This window comes from Portunus trituberculatus, chromosome 35 (genome assembly GCF_017591435.1).
Source record: "Portunus trituberculatus isolate SZX2019 chromosome 35, ASM1759143v1, whole genome shotgun sequence".
In the NCBI taxonomy this organism is placed as follows: domain Eukaryota; kingdom Metazoa; phylum Arthropoda; class Malacostraca; order Decapoda; family Portunidae; genus Portunus; species Portunus trituberculatus.
In genome coordinates, this window is record NC_059289.1 from 9,056,160 (window position 1) to 9,079,138 (window position 22,979).

The following is a 22,979-nucleotide window of genomic DNA, read 5'->3' on the forward strand; positions in this document are numbered from 1 at the left end:
TTGTACATATTTACTATTCATTAAAAACTATGCTTGAAAGTTATGACATTATCAGTTTCTGCCCAGTCCCACAAATGTTATACTTAAGGCACAAATATAATGCTTTCACAGGGGTGATGCTCCAACAATTGCCCAAGTGTTCTTGTTTATTGATCTATTTTTTTAATATAGGGCATATTGATTTTGTAATTTCAAAAAAGTCTTACTGTCTTTTGCAATTTACTGCATGTTTGTATCTTGCTAAAACCATTATCAGTAAAGAGGTGTTCTGGGGAGGAACAAGAATTACTGATCTTTCTTAAAATGTTACCATGTTCCCTCAGATGGAGAGATAACTAGGCCATTTAGTGACAGGCTTGTAGCATTTCATGAATAGTAGTAAATGTCTGAATCTTGGTAATGTGAAGTTCTTCACTGCCAAGCTTGTCAACCTAGGCAGTTATGATGTGATGGTGCTTGTTACTTTAAAAGAACAAGTACTTAAGAATGGTTGGCGAGATTTTGTGATTTAGGCAATTTTGGTATATATTTTGCTAGCTTTAAAGATACAGCATTATTTATTCTATTAAATGGTTTCTGATATATTTTAATATTTGTTAATGTTGACACTTTGTTACTACAGAATATTTAATAAATTGGTAAAGCCAAAAGCTGCCTGTCTGAACACACAGGGCTGTGTGCAAAGCAAGAAACATGGCCACAACTTACCTCTTACTCCATTAGTAACTATCTATACCTTGAAATGTTTGTGCTTCCCCAAAATGTGATCAGGTGACATGCTTCAGGTTTTGTTGAATTACTGAAAGGATGGCTTGGAAGAAACTTTTCTTTTTCCTTCAACAAGAAACTTGGTGAAAACAAGTATGCATTTACAGAACTTAAGAATATTTAACAAAAGAGAATCTGGTTATTTTTCAATATTTCTGTTTGGATAATTTGATAGACTAAGTTGCAGTTAATAATGTTGAAGATCACTAAAATGAAATTGAAATTATTATGAAACTAGAATCCTTACCTAGGAGCATGTAAACACAAAAGAATGGTACAAAATGTCATCAAAAATTAGAAACTGTAAGCATTCTTTACAGCTTTAGTTATTGCCAAAGAAGAATCTTTTTTTAATGAGGGGAAAAAAGTATCTGAAGGAGTTAAAGCTTCCAATGTGCATGTAGACACACTGGACACATACTGGCTGGTGCCCAAATTCCCAGTGCACCAATGTGTGTGCAAGTCTAAGTGATGACAGTGGGCTTGTCACGGCCTGTATACTCCTTCAGTTTGGCCAAGCTTAGAGCAATCTCCACCAAAGGCTTCAGAACATCCTGGAAACAAAGAAAAACGTATTGCACAAGGAAGACAGGAAATCATAATAAAAAGAAAAAATGGATGTTCTTTTCACACATACACTGTACATCATAACTGTAATGGAATTTAAAGAACCATTTTCTACCAGGCATGTATGAGATAATAAACCACACGTATCACAAGTGAATAACAAAATAATGCCACCCACCTGAGCATCCTTAGTGAAAGTAGAGGGGTCAGACTCGTAGCTCTCAACATACATGCGCACAGTTGCCCCAGAGCTTCCAGTACCACTCAGCCGGAACACAATGCGTGAGCCATCAGACATAAGCACACGCACACCCTGGGGATTGAAGGCAATTACTCAACTGTAAAATCAATACAAATTAAATCCTACTTTTTATTCTGGTATATAATCACGAAAGGATCTGAACCACAAATTTAAATGGTCAGCAATCAGGTTAGGTCCTTGGACAATAGTGTGTTGGTCCTTGAACAACAGCGTGTTCAAGCCTGATAAAGTTGGTTTTAAAATAAATGAAGGAAATGACTCTCACAGAGTGATACATGAATATAATAGAGAAGTTCACTGGGAAGCTTTAAAAGATTAGATAAATTCACACATGAGGATGACAAGGTAAGAAACAGGTAAGTATTTTTCCTGCAAGAGCTGATATGTGTAAGTCTAATGACATCTAGAAGCTTACCTTATTTTCTTATGCTTTATGTTGGCACTCCTCTCACTCCTGGCTACATAATTATTTCTTCCCCCTTAAAATGCTCACATTTTCTCTCAAATACTCTTGACATTCCAGCTCTCCATTCAAGATTCTGCACCAACAGCACCAAAGCTAATAGTGTGTCTTTACTGATTCTCATCCATTCTATTATCTACTTCTAATACATGATACATTACATCAATTTTCACAAAACAAACTCCCTCTGCTAATCTTACCTGTTTCTTGGCAACTGAGCCATCAATGGGATCTGTATATGCAAAGTTGTCAATCTTGGCAACAGTGTAAGTCTTGCCACTTTGTGAGAGTTCCTTCCCCACCATGGAAGCATTGTCACTCATGGTATCCAAGGCAGCCATCATCTTGTTACAGGGAGCACTTTCACAGTTCTCATAATCATACCTACAAAAATAAATTACTAATGTTTAAGATGCATGTATACACAGATTGGATAGGTTTCAAGATACTTCTTTCTTTCTAGCTCAAATACTTTCAGAAATGGCATCTTCAATGGGACTTAAATCATATCTATTCAATATCTTTTACCCTTTTTACATGAAACTGAAATAAATGAAGTTATGTTCACAGACAAAAATTTCACCAACAAGAGATTATGTATTACAACTTAGTTTGTACAGTACCTGGTGAAGAAGTTCCTGCCATAGGTGCTCCAGTGGTTCAGCAGGACTTGCTCCACAGACATGTTTCGGCCAGCCAGAATGGACAGCCAGGCCAGAACTGCCCAGATCCCGTCCTTCTCCCGAATGTGGTTACTTCCTGTCCTGTATAAAAAATGTGATAAACTGCATTTTCGTGGTCAAATAGTCGAACACAAAAGTTTGACTTAATACTAAAAAAAATACCTATTAGTCGAACATCTGTCCTCATGGCTGTAAACAAAGTGTCTCTCCCTTCCTGCAGCCCCAAACTAGTTGATCCTTCGCTGTGGTATGAATAATATTGTCCTGTGCTTTCTCTCCTGAGTTTTTTAGGCATTTAGAAGCTTGCAGTGGCACCAAAGAGGCTTGTTAGTAGTGAGAATAAGCCTACAAGAAAGAATGTAGTGACAAACAACGAAAGGAAAAAAGAGGTTATTGATAAATATGAGAAAGGAGGAAGAATAACTGATCTTGCAGCTGAGTACTGTATGGCTAAATCTAGAGTAGCCACAATACTGAAGAAGAAAGACCTCATTAACCCTTATGTTCCGGTGATAAAGCTATTTTCCAATATCCCATGACGGGTAAAAATGGTAAACCTAGAAATTGTCAGAAGACTGTTTGAATACTAATAATTATTTTCTCTTTTTTATTCTGAATACAATGGTGTACTTTCTAGCTCGATGTGACCTCTGAAAGTTTAGTTATTGCCTTATCAAGGATTCCTCCTCCGCCCGCTGTGTGATCCGTCAAGCAGGAACAGCTCGGTGAGCGATGACACCTCGCAAACACACACACTCTCTCTCTCTTTCTTTCTCTCATCTTGGAAGAGAAATTGTACACTTCCAATGAGAGAGAGAGAGTATTCTTTCACCCCTTTTCATATCAGGTTTCAAGCAACTAACATGTAGGTATCATCTCTCTCTCTCTCTCTCTCTCTCTCTCTCTCTCTCTCTCTCTCTCTCTCTCTCTCTCTCTCTCTCACACACACACACGCCCCCTTGATCATCTTCCCAGAACACGAGAGGCATGCCTGCGTCTCCGTGAGCCACTCTGGGTTCTCAATACGATGTTTGGAGTCTGTTCTCCATCACCACTATCTCCGTCTTCTCTCTGTTCTGAGAAAACAGATGGATCCTCTGAATCATTTTCCGAGTCTTCACTACTGCTGTCTTCGCTTTTTTCAGTTTCCTCCTCATAATCACTGTCACTGTAGTCAGGCTCAGAAGCACTGCTAAATAAAAATTATCTGTCTTGTTCCATAGTGAGTTATGAACTGAGATGTCCGTTCGCTCTTATCAGGGTGCTTTCGACACGGCGGGTCACTGAGGTTGCCAAGTGTCGCCCTCAGAATGGGAGAATAGCTTCGTTACCCCTAAATATACAGAGATAGTGGCAACACTACGGGTGGAAAAAGAAGCCAGATACTTCCACTCGCCATCAGACTCGAGAAACCGCGCATGGAGCTCAAACATGGTGCAAAAATTCTTGATTACAGGAACAATCACCATCGCTACGGACACACCGATGCAATCGTTCATATACGATCGCCGGAACATAAGGTTTAAAAGAGCTGATGTGGCTATTGGTGTGAAAAGGCAGTCTAAAAGACCTGCAGCAGTGGAAGAAATGGAAAAATTGTTGATTGGATAAACCAAAGGCAGATGGCTGGTGATTCTTTGTCAGAGGCCATAATTTGTGTGAAGGCTAGGCTGCTGCATCATGATCTTATTTACGATACTATATCTGACTCCAATGATGATTTTAAAGCAAGTAAGGGATGGTTTGGGAATTTCAAGAAAAGAATTGGAATTCATTCTGTTGTGAGGCATGGTGAGGCTGCAAGTGCTGACAGAGTTGCTGCTGAAAAATTTGTGCCTGAATTTAAGAAATTTGTGGACAAGGAGCACTTAAGCCCACAACATATCTTAATTGTGATGAAACTGGCCTCTTTTGGAAAAAAAAAAAAAATACTAAACAGGACCTCTTTAACAAAGGAAGAGAAGTGTTTGCCAGGACACGAGCCCATGAAAAACAGGCTAACCCTGCTTCTGTGCACCAACGCTAGCAGCGACTGCAAAATTAACCTGCTAATTTTTTCTAAACTTGGGTTTGGCAATGGCTGGAACGAATTACCTGATTTGTAGGTATCAATAGTCGAACTTTTTAATACTCAAACAGCCATTTGGAAGTAATTAAGTTCGAGTATTAAGTCTCCACTGTATTGAAGGCCTCGGAAAAATCTCATTATATTTTTTTGCTTCCCATATGGAAATTAGTGTCACTTAAACTATATAAATAGTATTTTAGAATATAAGAAGAGTCCTGGCAACATGGGAGCAAGTTGGAATGCTTTGGCAAGCACGCCAATCTCAAGATGAGTTGAAGTTAACACAAGTTGACTGCAAAAAAAATGCAGCTATAATCAACCCCTTCACTGCAGTTTGGCACATCTTTCTTGAGTTACCTACAACTCTCTGACCTCCAAACATTGTACTCGCTTGAAATTGTAAAATTTATAAATTTCTTTATCTCTTTCTTCCTTGCAGATGATAATACAGGCTCCATCCATTACTTTTAGTGTTGTGAATTATTGCATTGCAGTGAAAAGATTAAACTCTCTTAGTTTTGGAAGACAACTGTTACAGTATAGATCAAGGTTTAACAAAATTTAAAAAACCAAACAGGATAATTTACAACATACATTAAACATGAAAGCATCATTTACACCATGCATTAGACTTCACCACAAAATTGTCTGGAAAGGTTACTACATTTGTCTTACTTCTAATTTTAAACAAAAGACGATCAAACAATCCACTGATATTTTATCAATATTGCTACTTTCTTTACAAAACATTAAAGCTTACCCAAAGCTCTCTTCACCACAGATTGACAGGCATCCAGCATCCATCAAGTTACCAAAGTATTTCCAGCCCGTAGGGACCTCAAAAACTTCAACTCCTTTTTTTTGTGCAACTCTGAAACAACAAACTGTGTTCAATCAAAATTCCAGTTCTGCCAACCATAATTTTCAATAAGTTTTCATGACTGATAAACTAATAACATTTCTTCTAATTTCCCTAACAGCATCACTCTACCTGTCAATAGCACATCCAGTGGGCATACTGCGGGCCAGACCCTTCACTCCGTGCTTTTTGAAGTATGGGATGTAGTCTGTGTTGTCAGCAATAACTGCCACCGAGTCTGAGGGGGTGACAAAGAATGCCTTGTGGCCCAGGACCATGTTTCGGTCCTGTGGGGGAAAAAAATGAGGATGATCAGTTATTAAAACACATCGTATTCAGCTTGACAATTCTATGAATTTTTCATCATTAACTAGATCTTATTCTATATTCTTGCATTTTATACTGCTGAGGGTCTATTTCTAGTCTCTTATGAAAGCTGACCACACCATCCACACACCATCACATGCTAGGTCAATACTGCACATTAAATTAATTTAATCTCTGTCAGACATCACCACAAACAAGACCTCCCATCTTATATACTACCTTGCTTTTAATGCCTAAAGGATGGGTAGCATCTATACTTAATGGAATACAGAGGTGGGGTGGCATCTATAGTTAACCTGTATTTTGTGGACTTAAAAACAGTTTCTAATTTTTTGGCCCTGCAAACTTCATTCCATTCATCATCTAAAGTTCAGATTTTTGGGAGATTGAAGAAGGACTGATATGTGTGATGGAATTATGTTTTAAGCAATTGGTAAAGGCAAAAGTTAATAAACTGTTAGTGGAAAATGACCTATTTTTTGCTGAAATGCCAAGCAGCCAGGCTGGGAAGTGACATCCACAAGGAATATCTCCATCCTTTATAGATAAGTGCTGCCCAAAATTTGGCAGACAGACCGACAATTTCTAGCCTTTTATGCAAGTTGAGCACACCCACCACACCACCACCACCACCACAACTAGGTCACTATTGCATGTGAAGAGAACTCACCCCATCTCCATCAAAGGCAGCGCCAAAACCAAAATCTCCTTCTTTCATTGCCTTAACAAGATCAGCAGCATAGGTCAAGTTGGGATCAGGATGGTGACCTGCAAATTGAAACATACTTTAACCCCTTCGCAGCAGAGGATCATTATAGAGATGTTTCAAAATTGTTACTTTTTGTTGGATCATCTATACTATATAGATTATACCACACTAAATTGTAGCTTGGTCTATATATAGACAACTCCTTAAAAGTAACATAATTCATAAAATATATAATCATTTGTCATTTCAAATAGCCAAACATTGCATCTCAGGCTGGTCACTGCTTATGCTGTGTCAGTGATGAATGTGCTACGCATATAAGTTAATGTTGAAATTTTTTTGCACTTTTCTGCTTTCTATTATTATTAGTCTATCTCCTAAAAGAACTGCACCACATGCTAGCAGCATTGCCTAAAAATGAATGGGCAAATGAGTATGTATGTGAAAAATACTAAGAAAAGTAATTTAGATCCAGGTCACAAGTCCTGGATGTGAGGACCATATTTGACACCATATAAGACGCATCACCATTTCAGTAGACCAAATTCTGAAAAAACTTTTTAGTATATTTAAGCATATACTGTTGAAAGCAATCTAGCAATGCATTATACAAGCAGAAAACATGATCAATTCAGTTCACCCAACTATGGAATAAGGTATGTGGTTCATGTTTTTTTTTTGTGAGAAATGTAGTGAAATTATTGATGACACGATATATATCCATCACAGACTAATATTTTTAAAGTTATGATTCTTTTTAAACTCCAGCTTATGCCTACCTCTCATTCCCAACAATCTTTGGGGATCTATGCAAAACTAGATTTTTGGGTGGGGGAGCATCACATAAAGTAATGTAAATTGCAAAGGAGGTCTGAAATCAACAAAATAACAAAATAAAATCTGAAAATGCTTTGATAGCACGGGGGTGGGGGACGGCATATTGATGCAATGGCCCAGCTGTTGGATTGTTTACATAGAGGAGCATTGCCAGCACTACACTTCCAGCTGTATCCATTACACCATGGCCCACAATGGATACTTAACAAAACCCAACCTAAAAATCAAGCAATGTCATCCTCAAGTTCTGGCCAATGTGAGGCTGGGCAATGAATGTTCCTTTTGCACCATTTGGTCTTTTTGAAGTTGCCAGACACATATAATTTTTTCTGTGAGCAGTGGTCTTGCTGCTGCTCTATTGCCATGCTCCTTGACTGAGTATACTATTTGTAGTTTATAGGAGATTGTGTAGCTGGATTTTTTTTCCTCCTCCTGCTGTAACTGTGATGGTGTTGATGTGTTTTGTTATGATCAAATCAGATCGGATAAAAAGACGGGGGGGGGGGGATAGCCTTTGAAACGGCCTCCCATCATGTTGTTTTCTCTTTTGTTGTTGCTGGTTTATTCATTTTTTCCTTTCTTTCACAAGCAACTTTTATCTACTTTCTTCTTTTCTTTCACTATCAACTTTATGATCATGAATTAGCTGTTGCTCATCACTGTTGGATGGCATTGAGTCAGGTTTCCAACTGGTCAGCTGATATTTATAGACATGCATCACAGCCTCACATGTTAGATTGTTTTCATTTACCGTATTTGATGACATATAGGACGCACTGGCATATAAGACGCACCCCCATTTTAGCAGGTCAGATTCAGGAAAAAAAGTTTTTAGTGTATTTAAGCATATATTCTTGATAGCAGTCTCACAGCACATTACAGGCATGCAAAGCATGCCTGTAATGTGCTGTCTTTATGTCAACCTCTAGTTCTGGCCAATGTGGGGCTGGACAACGAAGGTTATGGTTACCTTTCTTTGCACTCTTCAGTTGTTGTTCTTGCTGTCGCCAGACACGTATCATTTTTCCGTAGGTGGTGGCCCAAAAGCCCTTGCTGCTGCTCTATTCCCATTCTTCTTGGTATATTCTACAACTCTTAATTTGTACGAAATCGTGTAGCTCAGTCTTTTCCCAGCTACTGCCATGATGATGGGGAGGGTGTTCCAATGTTACCAAAAAATCTAAACAATTCACACCCTTACCAGCAGTGATACCAAATCCCCAATGTTCATGAACAGTATATACGGTAAATGGAATAAGCATTGAATAGATTGGTAATAGATGTAATAGAATAGACAAAATAGATGAATAAAAAGCAAGAAGGAACAAAAATCTGGATGGAATAGACGTTAATTAGATGGATTATATTCTGTAGTTTTGTTTCTTGCCAACAGATGGCATGTAGAGCGGGGTTCTTCTGATCAGCTGATGCTTATAAACAAGACTCACGGCCTCATGGATTACAATAGATTGCTTTCATTTTTGCGATAATTTGTTTTTAAAGACTCAGTCATAATACGATAATTTGTTTTTAAAGTAACGACAATAATACTGTTAATAATAATAATACAAGCAATAAAATAATGATGCGTGGAGTTTAGGTTAGGTAGAAGCACTGATCATAAGCTGGGTTAGTGTGTCTCGGGAGCCCATGGGAGGTCTCAACTTCACATATAAGACGCAGGGTGATTTTATGAGCCAAAATTTTGGAAAAAAAGTGCGTCTTATATGCCATCAAATACGGTATATGAAAATTACTTTTCAAAGTAATAATACTGGTCACAATACCAGCAGGGTAGGTAGAAGTACTGACTGTAAGCTATTTTAGTGAGTGTCGGGAAGAAGATAAGCCTATAGGAAGTCTCAACTTCACATATTAGACACTGGGCAATTTTTAGAGCCAAAATTTTAGGAAAAAGGTGCATCCTATATGCCATCAAATATGATAACTCCAAGCATTCATATAAATATATTGACATACACTATCACTAATCAAACAGAAATAACATCTATACAAATTCAACTGTTTGTTCAGTTTTGCAGCAGTCTATAAATAGATGTATGGATGAAAGTCAATAAAGTCTATATGTAGACAATTTCTATTTGCCAGTACACTCATCTGACCTGTCGCTGGGAAGGGATTAAAATAAAATCAATCTATCTGTATACTAGCCTGTCAACCTCACATGTTGGCACTGGCAGAGTACTAAATACTCATACATACTTCATTCACACTTTCATCCCTGTCAGTCCTTGGTGGAGAGCAGTCTTGAGGACCCCTATACCACACTTCAGCATAGGCATAGCACAGCAGACCACATACTTCTACAGCAAGGCCTAGCAGCATACACTGGTTTACCACTGCCTCTTCATAATGAAGTTGATTCCTACCACACACCTACTTCAATCTTAAACCACAGCACATGTAAGGAAAATCAATTAATGACATGATGGAAAAACTATTTTCAATAAACATTCACACCAAAGAAATCTGTTAAATCTTACCTCCAAAGTCCTCCAGAGGAACAATGTTAACAGCAGAGTCTGGACTGGCACCGAGCTCCTCCAGGAAGATGCGTCGCACATAGGGACCAGTCACTGCAGCCCGCCACCATGCAGAAGAGAGAGAGAGAGAGAGAGAGAGAGAGAGAGAGAGAGAGAGAGAGAGAGAGAGAGAGAGAGAGAGAGAGAGAGAGAGAGAGAGAGAGAGAGCACAGGAATTATTTGATAACAGCTGCTAAAACCTTTTAAACTAACTGATCATCTTATTTGGCTACCTACATGCATCCTCTGCCCCTGCAACATAAGTAGTTCCACTAAGCTTTCTACTTCTCACTCCTATTCTGTCCACCTCCCAAACAGAAAAAAAAAAAAAAAGTATTCGAAAATTTTCAATCCTTATTACTGTAATCTCTGGAACTCCCTGTCTGTTGTATTTTCTCCTGGGGAAGATTCTATGGCACTTATCCCCAAATTTTGTATAACCTGTTGTCTTTCAAGGTAGGATTTCCAATACACCCTTTACTTGGTAAATTATGTACAATGCTCTGATGCCAACACTGGATGCATCACATGCTAGACCAACCAGCAAGGCAGGATCGAAGTGAACCGGTACATTATCTGATTCTTTAAGATGCTGAAATGCCTGTTGCTGCTCCATTCCCCACTGCTATAGTACATTCTTCTGTGTGACATGGTGGAGAGGCTCTGCAATTGTTGAGTGGTTAGGTAAAAATTTTCTGTAGAACTGGACGGAGCCCACGAACGCCTTCAGACTTGGGATGTCTGTAGAGGCCGGCATCCTCAGTATGGCGTCCACTTTTCAACCCTCTCCGATGCCCTTTCTAGATAGTAGATGTCCCAAGTACTCGACATAGGGCTGGATGAATTGTCACTTTTCCATTCTACAATGAAGACCTTTTTCTTCCAGTCATTGAAGTAATCTATGTAGATTCTCCATGTGATCGTCAGGATCAGCTCCATTCACCAGAATGTCATCTAAACACATACACCTTCCAAGTCTTGTGTTATCTTTCTCATGATTTTCTGAAAATATCCAGGCACTGAGCTGATTCCGTACAGCAAGCGACACTGCAGTAACACATCACGATGCGTGCTAAGAGCAAGCCGCTTCTGACTCTCAGGAGCCAAATTGACCTGGTTATAAGCGTCTACCAAGTCAATCTTAGAAAAACCACATCCACCTCTTAGCTCCTGCATGACATCTTCAGGAAGCAGCATAGGCTGATGATGAGTTTCCAGCTATGGGTTGACTGCCTGAGTAATCACTACACACTCTCAACATAGCTTTAGCTTATCCAGGCAGAACAGCTTTCTTGATCAAGCCGCTTCTGACTCTCAGGAGCCAAATTGACCTGGTTATAAGTGTCTACCAAGTCAATCTTAGAAAAACCACATCCACCTCCTAGCTCCTGCATGACATCTTCAGGAAGCAGCATAGGCTGATGATGAGTTTCCAGCTATGGGTTGACTGCCCGAGTAATCACCACACACTCAACATAGCTTTAGCTTGTCCAGGCAAAACAGCTTTCTTGATCAGCACCACAGGGGTTCCATAGTTGTTGAATGCCACCAGTTTCCAGATGGCTCCAGCAATGCCAGAATCAAAGATGCCAGCAAGCTTTTCTTGCAGTGTTAAGGGGACTGGTCATGTCTTGTAAAACACTAGCTAGGTGTCAGAGACATCTTAATTCCAGTTGAATAGTTCACTGAAGTCTTCTGCAAGTTTCTGATACCTTTCCTGAAGCTAAACATTTGGCTGAGGAGTTTCGGCAAGCCTTGTTCATGTCTTGATCTACAGAAGTATCCATTGCCTTGATTGTGTCTCACCCCAGAAGGTTTAGATTTGGGGTGGTGGTCACAATCAACCAAACACCACATCCTCTTTCAGCAATTGGTGAGGATACATTTCCTACAAATTCACCCAATATAAGCATTTTGTGCTGGCTGGCCAAGACGTACTGTGCTCTGGTTTCCTGTAGTGAAGGAGTACCAAGCTTGTGCCACAGTTCCTCTTTGATGAAGTTAGTTGCTGCACCCGTGTCTCAAGCTCTTCTTCATAAGTAACCTCTTTTACCTTTACTGGTACTTCAAGTTCAAGTTAGGGAAGTATCTGTTTCTCACAATACTGTGTGAAACACTTCACTCTTTTCACTTTCCCTTATATGCTTCATTTTTTCTTTTATTTTTTTTTATACCATGTGGGCTTTTCACGGGAATTTATGGGCTAAAGGGGATACTTATTAAGGGTACCTCCTATTTCAAAGCCCACCCGCTAGGAAACCATTGCCCCGAGTGAGGAAGCCCAACCTACACTCAGACCGTAGACAGGATTCGAACCCGTGCGCTTGGAGACCCCTCGGATCCCAAAGCACCATTCTGGTCTGACATTTCTTATGATATGCAATTTCCAAATGTCCTTTTAAGCAATAGTTGTTACATGCAAAAGACTTGTACAGGCAAGTGAACACTCTGTGGTCCTTCTGTCCACAACGCCCACAAAGTGATACTTGACGCTCCATATCTGGAGACGGTGGCGTAGTGGATAAGGTGATGAGCATAGGATCAGGCACACGTCCACACGTAGGTTCAAATCCCACCATCTACTGCCGAATACAAGAAAGTGGCAGCTCATCGCAAACCCGCTTTAAATGAACAACAAAAAGTTCAAAAGACATTTGCTTCTAAATACTTAAAGTGGCCATTAGAAAAATGACATAGTGTCCTCTGGACTGATGAATCACTCTTCTTTGTCAGTGACATGAAGGGAAAGAGAGTGTGGGTGAGAAAGGGTGTTCTTATGAATGATCCTAAGCACTGTGCCCTAACAGTAAGACACCTTGCATCACTTATGGTATGGGCTGCTTTTGGATATGGAGGTAAGGGGCCACTAGTGGTGCTTCCACAGAATCTGATGGTAAACTAGCAAGTTTATCTCATCATCTTAGAGGAACACTTGGGGGAGTGTTTTGCAAAACAAGTGGTGCAGAAATACTCTCCAGCATGACGCAGAGCAAATTCAGTAAAAAAAAAACTGCCTTAAGAATAATGAGATTGAGTATATTTCTGATTGGCCAAGTAACAGCCAAACCTCAACCATATCGAGAACTTGTGGTCTATCTTGAAGAGAAAACTGAGGGAAAGAGAAAATTCTACAGTAGAAAAATTAGAGATAGAGTTACGCGCTGTCAGGGAAAGGATTCCCGCCTCCACGCTTCAACACCTGGCTGACTCTGTTCCAGCTTGTCTCAACACAATCCAGAAGACTGGTTTATCTTCAAATAAGTAACTAGTAATGGCAGTGAGTGTTTAATGACTATTTTGATGTCTATATCTTTGTGAACTCTTTAGTGGGAAAGTAGGGAAGAGGCAAAGGCTTGTGCAGTCATCAAAGAGCGAGCCAGGCAGCCTTTTCCGCTCCGACTGCACTTGCATCTGCATCATCTCCATCTGCTGCTGCTGGTGTGACTCTTGATTGGCGACCTGCTGCTAAAGTAGTTGGATCAGATGGGTAGTTTCCGTCATGGCTGCAGACTGTCTCTTCTCGGAAGAGCTTCACACCGTGACTTTACTCACTGTGCCAGAAAATCCCTGTTGTGCCTTTTGAGGTAGTGGTGAAACCAAGGACTTCCAATATACCCTTTACTTTATACAGCTAGGAATCAAGTAGTGGCATCCAGGGATGGAAAGTATCTGACTCAGTCGGGCATGGCACTCAAATACATCAAATACATCATTATAAACCAAATATATCATTATAAACCAAAACATTAATACAATTATTACATATTGTGTGGTGGTTAACTACCATAACATAACCCTTAGACTGCACTCTTCAAGACTGGCATCTTCAGCATTTTTTGTTGCCCAAAGCCAGCCCTTTACATAAATAAAAACCAGACCTACTTATTAATACTTGTCCCTACTGTGCAAAAAAATAGTTGTTCTTACCTCCATGCATAGCATTGATGAGAATCTTCAAGGGCGGACCTTTTGCTCCATGGAGGAGATTCTTGATTGCAGAAAAGTCAAAGATCTCTTTCATGTATGCAACATAATCTGCAACGGAGTCCACAACTTCTACGGTGAAGGGTCGGTGGTCAACCTTTGAGAAAGCATTAGTTTAGGCAACAGCCACTGTCTTGTCAGCTACTCACTCAAGCAACAAATAGGTACTAAGCAAGTATATGCTACTTATGAATGAAAATCAAACAAAAGTTATCCATCGATACAATATATCATAAAATTCATAACAAATAAAATAAAATGCAATTGGCCTTATTGATTGACAAGACACATCATGAAATACATAAAACATTAAAATACTATCTAGCTATGCCTCTATAGTATCCACAAAGCCTATTAAGATGAACAAAAAATAAAGCTGTGTCATATGAGTTAAACTGCTGCACAAGACACTTACTGTAAATTCTTGTGTTCCTATTTTATTAATGTCACAGTGTAGCTCAGGACAAATCTTGTACTCCACAATGTTCTTGCTGATCTCGTATATTTTGTTGGTGACGCCATCTGGGGCTGGACCTGTTGGGGTTTTGATGGGCCACTTAATTGCAAGTTACGTATCTCCATTCATATTAAACATTCAACACAAATTATAACAAACCTCATTCTGTGGTAAGTATCAACTAATAATAGCAATAACAGTCTATCTTATTCCATGGTAAACATCATCTAACAGTAATAATTGTCTTTCTTGTTCCATGGCTTTCTCTTCAGAGACTGGCACCTCAGTCACTGAGATCTTTTCTTCCTTTTTGTTGTCCTAAGCCAGTGCACTTACAATATAAGAATAATTACATAATCTACCTCATCTCATTGTAACCATTGCCTAACAGGAATATTTTTTTTCTCATTTAATGGTTAATATAATTTTTTTATTTCCTATGCAGGAGACATGCCAGCCAAGAGAAAAAAAAATATAAAAAGAAAGGCCCACTTGAGTCTTAGTTCCCTAAAAGAAAGTAGAGTTAGCCAAAATTAAGGAATAAATGTCTTGATACCTCCCTCTTTAAAAGAAATCAAGTCATAGGAAAATGGAAATACAGAAGCAGATAGGGAGTTCCAAAGTTTACCAGAGAAAGGTATGAATGTTTAAGAGTACTGGTTAACTCTTGCGTTAGAGAGTTGGACGGAATAGGGATGAGAGGAAGAAGAAAGTCTTGAGCAGCGAGGCTGCAGGAGGAGAAGAGGCATGCCGTTAGCAAGATCAGTAGAACAGTTAGCATGAAAATAGCGATAAAAGAAAGAGATGCAACATTTCAGCAGTGAAAAAGAGGCTGAAGACAGTCAGTGGAGGGGAGTTGATGAGACGAAAGGCTTTTGATTCCACCCTATCTAATTAAACTGTGTGGGTGGAACCGCCCCCAAACATGCAATGAGTATACAGGGGCCGGATAAGGCCCTTGTACATAGTTAGCAGTTGGAGGGGCGAGAAAAACTGGCGGAGATGCCACAGAATGCCTAACTTCATAGACACTGTTTTTAGCAAGAGACATGATGTGAAGTTTCCAATTAAGATTATGAGTACAGGACAGAACAAGGATATTCAGTGTAAAAAGAGGGAGACAGATGAGTGTCACTGAAGAAGAGGGGATAGTTGTCTGGAAGGTTGTGTCGAGCTGATAGATGGAGGAATTGAGTTTTTTTAGCATTGAAAACTACAGTAATCGCCCAGGTATCTGGATCGCCACTATACGGAATTCGCTACTATCCAGAGCTGCCCCCAAGTGTATTCAAACCTACCGCACAAGCGATCCGTCAATTCCACTAGGCGGCAGCACTTACTCCCATTCCCTCCCTCTCTCACTCACCGACAACTTGAGTAATGGCAGTGCTATTCGGTGAGTTTGTAGCGTTCTTTGTCATTCCAGCATGGCAGGAGTGTAAGTACATCCCACCACCAATTAAGGCAGCATCACACTAGCACTTCTGCCATCGTCTTCGACGATTTCCATCGTTTTTAACTGTTTCGTCAACTCTTTCCATCGTCTTGAGTCAGACGAAACACACTGTTTTCCTCTAGCGTCAATTTTTAGTCAAATTAAGATCTTTGGTTTCTAATAACACTTTTATAATAAAATAAATTTTCTTGTTAATTGGAATGATGCTATAATCTCAAATTAATAGAATCTTGAAGAGTTTCTCATAAAGGCCCAAAATAACAATGACTTGCTTGGGGTGAAGGGGCTGCCATGTTTGTTTACAGTTGACAAACGCAACAAAGGCTGTAGCGAGCATCAACAAAAGTTGACAGTCTTAAGAAAGTTGACAGAAAAGTGCTAATGTGAAGCTGCTTTTACTGTTGTGTGTACATCTCGCCACCCCTTGTACTGCTTATGTACCATTTTTTGTTCCAGATTATACATTTAATGTGCTTTCATTCATTGTTTTCTTACCCAAGTGGGTTATGTACATATTTTTTTCTTAAACTAAGAGGGGTTGGGAGAGGAAATTTCGCATATCCGGATATTTCATGAATCCGCCAGGGTCTTGGCTGCTATAATCCGAATATGCAGGCGATTACTGTACTAAATTTTCTCTGCCGCAATGGGAAATCTTAGAAAGATCAGAAATCAGATGTTCTGAGGCATCCCTGCATGCTCTGTTTACTTCCTGTAGGGTTGGTAGTCTCTGAAAGGACATGAAAAGGTGTAGGATGGTATCATCAGCGTAGGAGCGGATAGGGCAAGAAGTTTGGTTAAGATGATCATTAGTGAATAACAGAAAGAGAGTGTGTGACAAGACAGAACCCTGAGGAACACCACTATTAATAGATTTAGGAGAACAGTGGCCATCTAACACAGTAGCAATAGAATGGGCAGAAAGGAAACTTGAGATAAAGTTGCAGTAAGAAGAATAGACACCGTAGGAGGGCAGTTTTGAGATCAAAACTTTGTGCCAAACTTTATCAAAAGCTTTTGATGTCTAACAAGACAGCAAAAGTTTCACCGAAATCTCTAAAAGGGGATGACCAGGACCCAGTAAGGAAAGCCAGATCACCTTGATGGAAGCCATACTGGCGATCAGATAGAAGATCGTGAAGTGACAAATGTTGAAGAATCTTCCTATTCAGGATAGATTCAAAAACTTCAGACAAGCAAGAGATTAAAGCTATAGGATGGTAGTTTGAGAGATAAGAACAGTCACCCTTTTCAGGAACAGGTTGAATGTAGGCAAACTTCCAGCAAGAAGGAAAGGTAGAAGTTGATAGACATAGCTGAAAGCGTTTGACCAAGAAAGGTGCAAGCATGAAAGCACAGTTTTTGAGAACAATAGGAGGGATCCCATCAGGTCTATAAGCCTTCCAAGGGTTTAGGCCAGTGAGGGCACGGAAAACATCATTATGAAGAATTTTGATTGAAGACATGAAGTAGCCAGAGGAAGGAGAGTGGACAAGCCCAGAATTATCCAAGGTGGAGTTGTTAGCAAAGGTTTGAGAGAAGAGTTCAACTTTAGAGACAGAAGAGATGGCAGTGGAGCCAGCAGGATGAAGAAGTGAAGTTACTGGAGATGTTTTTGGCCAGATGCCAGAAGTCTCGAGGGGAGTTTGAGTTTGAAAGATTTTGATATTTTCTATTTATAAAGGAGTGTTTGGCAAGTTGAAGAACAGGCTTAGCAAGATTCTGGGTAGAAATACAAAGTGCATGAGATTCAGGAGATGGAAGACTCGAGTACCTTTTGTGGGCAACCTCTCTATCATGTATAGTACGAGAACAGGCTGTGTTAAACCAAGGTTTAGAAGATTTAGGTTGAGAAAAAGAATGAGGAATGGACGCCTTCATGCCAGACACTATCACCCCTATTATGCGTTCAGCACAAAGAGATGGATCTCTGACACGGAAACAGTAATCATTCCAGGGAAAATCAGCATACCTCCTCAGGTCCCCTTAACTGGCAGAGGCAAAATGCCAGAGGCACCTGCATTTTGAGGGATCCTGAGGAGGGATTGGGGAAAAAGAAATGAGATTGTGATCAGAGAAGCCCAACGGAGAAGATAGGGTAGCAGTATAAGCAGAAGGATTAGAGGTAAGGAAGAGATCAAGAATGTTGGGCAGGTCTCCAAGATGGTCAGGAATACCAGTAGGGTGTTGCACCAGTTGCTCTAGATCATGGAGGATAGCAAAGTTGAAGGCTAGTTCATCAGATAGTCAGTGAAGGGAGAGGAAAGCCAAAGCTGATGGTGAACATTGAAATCTCCAAGGATGGAGATCTCCGTGAAAGGGCAGAGGGAAAGAATGTGCTCCACTTTGGAAGTTAAATTGTCAAAGAATTCACTATAGTCAGAGGAGTTAGGGAAAAGATAGACAGCACAGATAAATTTGGTTAAAGAGTGACAATTGAGTCAAAGCCAGATGGTGGAAAACTCAGAAGATTTGAGAGCATGGGCACGAGAGCGTTAAGTTGTTGCCCACATAGACGCAACATACAGCTTTGGAATGAAAATGAGAATAGAGAAAGTAGGAGGGAACAGAGAAGGGGCTACTGTCAGTAGTCTCAGACAGCTGTGTTTCGGTGAGGAAAAGACAATGAGGTTTAGTAGAGGAGAGGTGGTGTTACACAGACTGATGATTAGATCTAAGATCATGAATGTTGCAGAAATTAATGTAGCAAAAGTTGAGGGAGGTGTCAAGACATTTATGGTTGTCATCAAGAAAGGAGTCCAACATGGGGACATTTATGGTCCCCTTCTCAGAAGAGGACTCTGAGGCTGGGTTTGGCATTGCCATCTTATAATTTTGAATTTTAAGTGAAGGGTGTATTTTTGGTAAGTGCATGTAGTTTTGAGTGAAGAAGGCGAGTTGTCTTTAAAGGGCAAGCTGTGACTGCCCCCTTGAGTTGTGAGACACAAAGGGAAATGTTCAGCAAGATCACAATTAGATTTAATGGAAAGTTCACAGCATCCCCTGAACTAGTGCTATTAGACCTCGCTGGGAGTAAATTATCGTTTCTGTAGGTGTCTGCTGCGTCTTCCTCAAAACCTCCTCTTAAGCCATTATCAGTCTACTTCATTCCATGCTAAACATCTTAATGTACCAATAATCTACCTCATTTCTTAGTAAACATCTAGCACATTCCTTGGTAAACATCATCTAACAAGAACAATATTCTGTCAACAAAACAAACTTGTCAGCCAACTATCCCTCACCTCCATTGGCAATATTAAACTTGATGCCAAAGTCAGCATCAGGTCCTCCAGGGTTGTGGCTGGCAGTGAGTACAATGCCACCTGCTGTCTGGTGCTTGCGAATGATGCAAGAGACACACGGAGTGGAAAGGATGCCATTTTGACCCACCAATAGCTTTCGCACCTTTAATAGTTAAAGATTATGAAGGAATTAGCTATCAGATTAGTAGATTATAGTAAAGCTAAATTTTACTGACCCGTAGGGTGAGGTGGATAATCTATGCGACGCTGTCACATCCCTCATTAAGGAACAGAATAACTGTTCTTTATTCAATTTAATGCATGACTTTGCTAAAAAAAAAAAAAAAAAAAAAAAGATGGGTGAAGGACAAGACATGAAGATGCCATAGGTAAATTAAATACAGTAAATGTGCTGGTTATAAAAGTGAAAATGAGGCTGATAATTTACCTAATATTTACTATTATGTCCTCTCGAGATATCCAATGTAATATAATGAGAGGGAAAAGAAATGCTGATAAGGTTGTGGTGGTGTGGTGCATATCCTCTTCACTGTGGCTTCAGATATACCAGCTGTATCTGCTGTCCTCTTCCTCGCTTGATTTGTGGGTAAAAGTGGTCCTTGATTTGCTTTTTCTTTTAAGAAGTATGTATCTGCTAATTCTGTAGACAAACTCCTTGGTGTGGCTATACAGCACACAGTAAAACGGGTAAGTGTCAGTGTGTCCTTCCATCGTAGCGACCAGATGAGAAGTGACTCGATTTGCACCTGCATGGTGATCTGACTGCCAACTCTTTCCCCTAGAGAAAATCCCACCTCAGGTCGAGTGGCAACGTCGCCCAACCTGATATGCCACATCGTCATACATGTCCATGAAATAGCTTCATTTTATTTGGTATATAACACTTATTTGCATCACATGCTATTCAATGAACTAGTCAGAATATTCTCAGAATGCCATTTGTTAATAATACTATGATTAAAGAACCATGAGTATTATAGGCTGAATGTTTTGATTGGAAATCTGGCAGAATGGCGAACAAAACCCTATGGGTCAGTACAATTTAGTTTTATTATAGTGCAATAAAAAAAAAACATTAATCAAATTATTACTGTTGTCATTGAGAACTTTAAAAGATTTACAAGATCTAAAAATTTATATATCAGGATAAGAGGAAAAGAAAAGAGGAAATTTCATAAAGGCAATACCACATGTAGACCTGACAGCTTATTTACAGCTTCCTTTATTTTCTTATGATTTTATACTGGGCATATTATTGCAGTATTGTATCACTAGTAATGTAAAACAAATAATAAGAATCTTATTTAAGAAGTGCAAATATGTCACAGCTGTCATGCAGCAAGGTGGCAAATATATGAAAGACATGAAGGTAAAATATCAAAGGAACACAATGACATCTCACCCCATTGGCTGCACACATCTTGATAATGATGTCGACAGCCTTCTTACCAAAGTAACGGCCGTCTCCACCCACCACCAGTGTGCTGCCCGTCAGGCTCCCACTCATGGCACTCAGAATACATTGCACAAAGTTTTCTGTGTAATGTTCCTGCCAAATAAATATATCAAATTAAGAAAATAATTATTGAATTAATATTCCTTACTAGCCTTGCTACACTATTATTATCACATCACTTATTTTCTGTGTCATTTCCCTGTTATAGAAACATATCTCAATATATTGGTACAGATGAGAGGAAACAGCTGGTAACAGAAATTACAGAAATAATTGGTGAAGAGGAATGGAACAAGAAGTTAGCTGAAGAGGATGGAGGAATCACCACTCCATTAGGCCTGTATAATGATAAAAGAAAAATGAGAAAACTGTGAAGTGCACTCCTACAACAGAGCTGAGAAAAAAAAAGCCAGAGACTAAATGAACAAAGTGAACAAAATAGACAAAATGTGTAAATGATAGAGCGTAGAACAAAACGTGATAACCTACAAGTGATATAAAGCAGAACAGGTTAAAAGAAGAAGAGTGGGGAAGTGGAGGCTGCTGCTGTTCGTCACGTTACATTAATTCCAAAATCAACTAAATCACTCACACTAACACACCGCAAAACTAGCCACTGTCTTTACACTAACTTAATGAAACAAGGGAATAATACACTATACAAACACATCCACCCTTCCAAATTTCCTGATCCTTGATAAAGAGGCTGAAAATAAGGAATAAAATAACCGGCGTGACGAAAACCTTGATAACCCATTCCTTACTTACCTTCTCAAACACCTTGACAGCTTTCCTGAGGCCGCTCGTTCCCGGCTTCTGGCCCTCAAAAGGCGTGGTGGCCTTGGTAAAGCATGTAAGAGTCATAGCGTCGGAAGGTGGAAGGTAGAGCAAAACACCGTGACCGCCACCGCCACGCAATGAGCTAAGGCCGCCAGTCAACTACCACCACCACCACCACCACCATCAGCTGATCCGCCGCCTGGCCTCCCAATCCTTGTTTCCTAATCATTACTTGCAGTTCATCACCCACACGTTGCTGATTTACCATTAAGCTCGGAAATTCTTATCTTTTTATTTTCTATAATCTTTTACAATAAATTTTAGTTTGGCTAGCAAAGAAAATGCTAATTTAAGTTGTGTATTACGCCGAAGTCCTTGCCAGATAAAGGGAAGGAGGTCGCCGAGGAGAATGAAGGTCACCCTCACTCTGGCTAGAACACAGAACGAAGGACAAGTCATATTCGTGCCCTTCGATGGACAAATTTAGCTTCTTGACAACAGCAACAATACTTGTCACAGTAAAGGTCTTCATACATGCAACTACCATGCTACGATCGATGAACGATTAGTAACATCGGTGTACTTTAAAAGTCGCAAAAAAAAAAATAAATAAATAAATAATAATAATAATAATAAAATGAATAAACAAAAATAATCATGTCAGACTGTCCTTTTAGAATGATGACGTACCATGACCATTAAGCATAGTTTAAGTCATAGGTACTACCACTGCTATTGCTTATCTGATCATCATAATTATGCATTCACATTTAATCAGCAACATTGTCACAACAAATATGATGTTAGTAACGTGCAATTTCAAAGTTGTAATTATGAAGTGTAAATAGAGGATGTATGACTGATTAAAAATCTAAGATTACAGAAAGACAAGGAAAGCAGAAGTATTGAAGAGCGAGGAAGACGCTGGTAACACAATTTACACACACACACACTAGAGGTGTGGAAGGTGGACGTGAATGGTACAGATTCCTGAGGGGTGAGGGGATGCCTGACAATGAGAAACTGAGAATGTGGAGAGCTTGAAGGTGAATGGGGCAGTGGTGACTGATAAGGAAGAAATGAGAAGGGCAATAAAAAGAGTTTTGGGAAGAGATTGGAGGTGTAGGTGAGGTCTTTGATGTGGGCGAAGGGCGTGTGACACTGGAGAGAAAGGATGCAGACGAGTTGAATGAAAGGATCAGCAGGGAGGAGGTGGAGAAATATGTGAAGCAGAATGGGAAGGCAGCAGGGCCGGATGAGATACCTTATGAATTGTACAAAAATGGAGGAGAGGTTGTGATTGATAGGATGACTGAGTTGTTTAACCAGGTGTGAGAGGAGGAGAGAGTGCCGAGAATGTGGAATGAATGCAGGGTGACTTTGCTGCATAAGGGAGGGTACAAGAGTAAGAATGAGTTGAAAAACTACAGGCCGATTGCATTAGTTAACACAGTAGGAAAAGTGTTCAGTGCAGTTTTGAATGAAAGATTGTGT

The 22,979-nt window shown here is 39.8% G+C and overlaps 1 protein-coding gene across 1 annotated transcript; it reads right to left on the reverse strand.

The window, feature by feature from the left end:
• Positions 1-812: 812 nt before the first annotated feature.
• On the reverse strand, positions 813-21,674 carry LOC123513122 (phosphoglucomutase-like). The gene is made up of 13 exons (XM_045270006.1): positions 21,474-21,674; positions 20,652-20,798; positions 19,229-19,391; positions 14,486-14,604; positions 14,014-14,167; positions 10,048-10,140; positions 6,668-6,765; positions 5,803-5,957; positions 5,572-5,682; positions 2,684-2,824; positions 2,261-2,444; positions 1,514-1,648; positions 813-1,322 (listed from the first exon to the last, which is right to left on the reverse strand). The coding sequence occupies exons 1-13, from the start codon at positions 21,567-21,569 to the stop codon at positions 1,233-1,235; spliced, it is 1,686 nt and encodes a 561-aa protein (XP_045125941.1). The 5' UTR covers positions 21,570-21,674; the 3' UTR covers positions 813-1,232.
• Between the last annotated feature and the right edge of the window lie 1,305 nt (positions 21,675-22,979).

Coding starts and splice junctions, on each gene's coding strand:
- LOC123513122 (XM_045270006.1), bottom strand. CDS start 21,569: ATGACTCTTACATGCTTTACCAAGGCCACCACGCCTTTTGAGGGCCAG. Junction 19,392..20,651: donor AGATGTGTGCAGCCAATGGG/GTGAGATGTCAT, acceptor TAACTATTAAAG/GTGCGAAAGCTATTGGTGGG. Junction 5,958..6,667: donor CTGCCTTTGATGGAGATGGG/GTGAGTTCTCTT, acceptor TTTCCCCCACAG/GACCGAAACATGGTCCTGGG.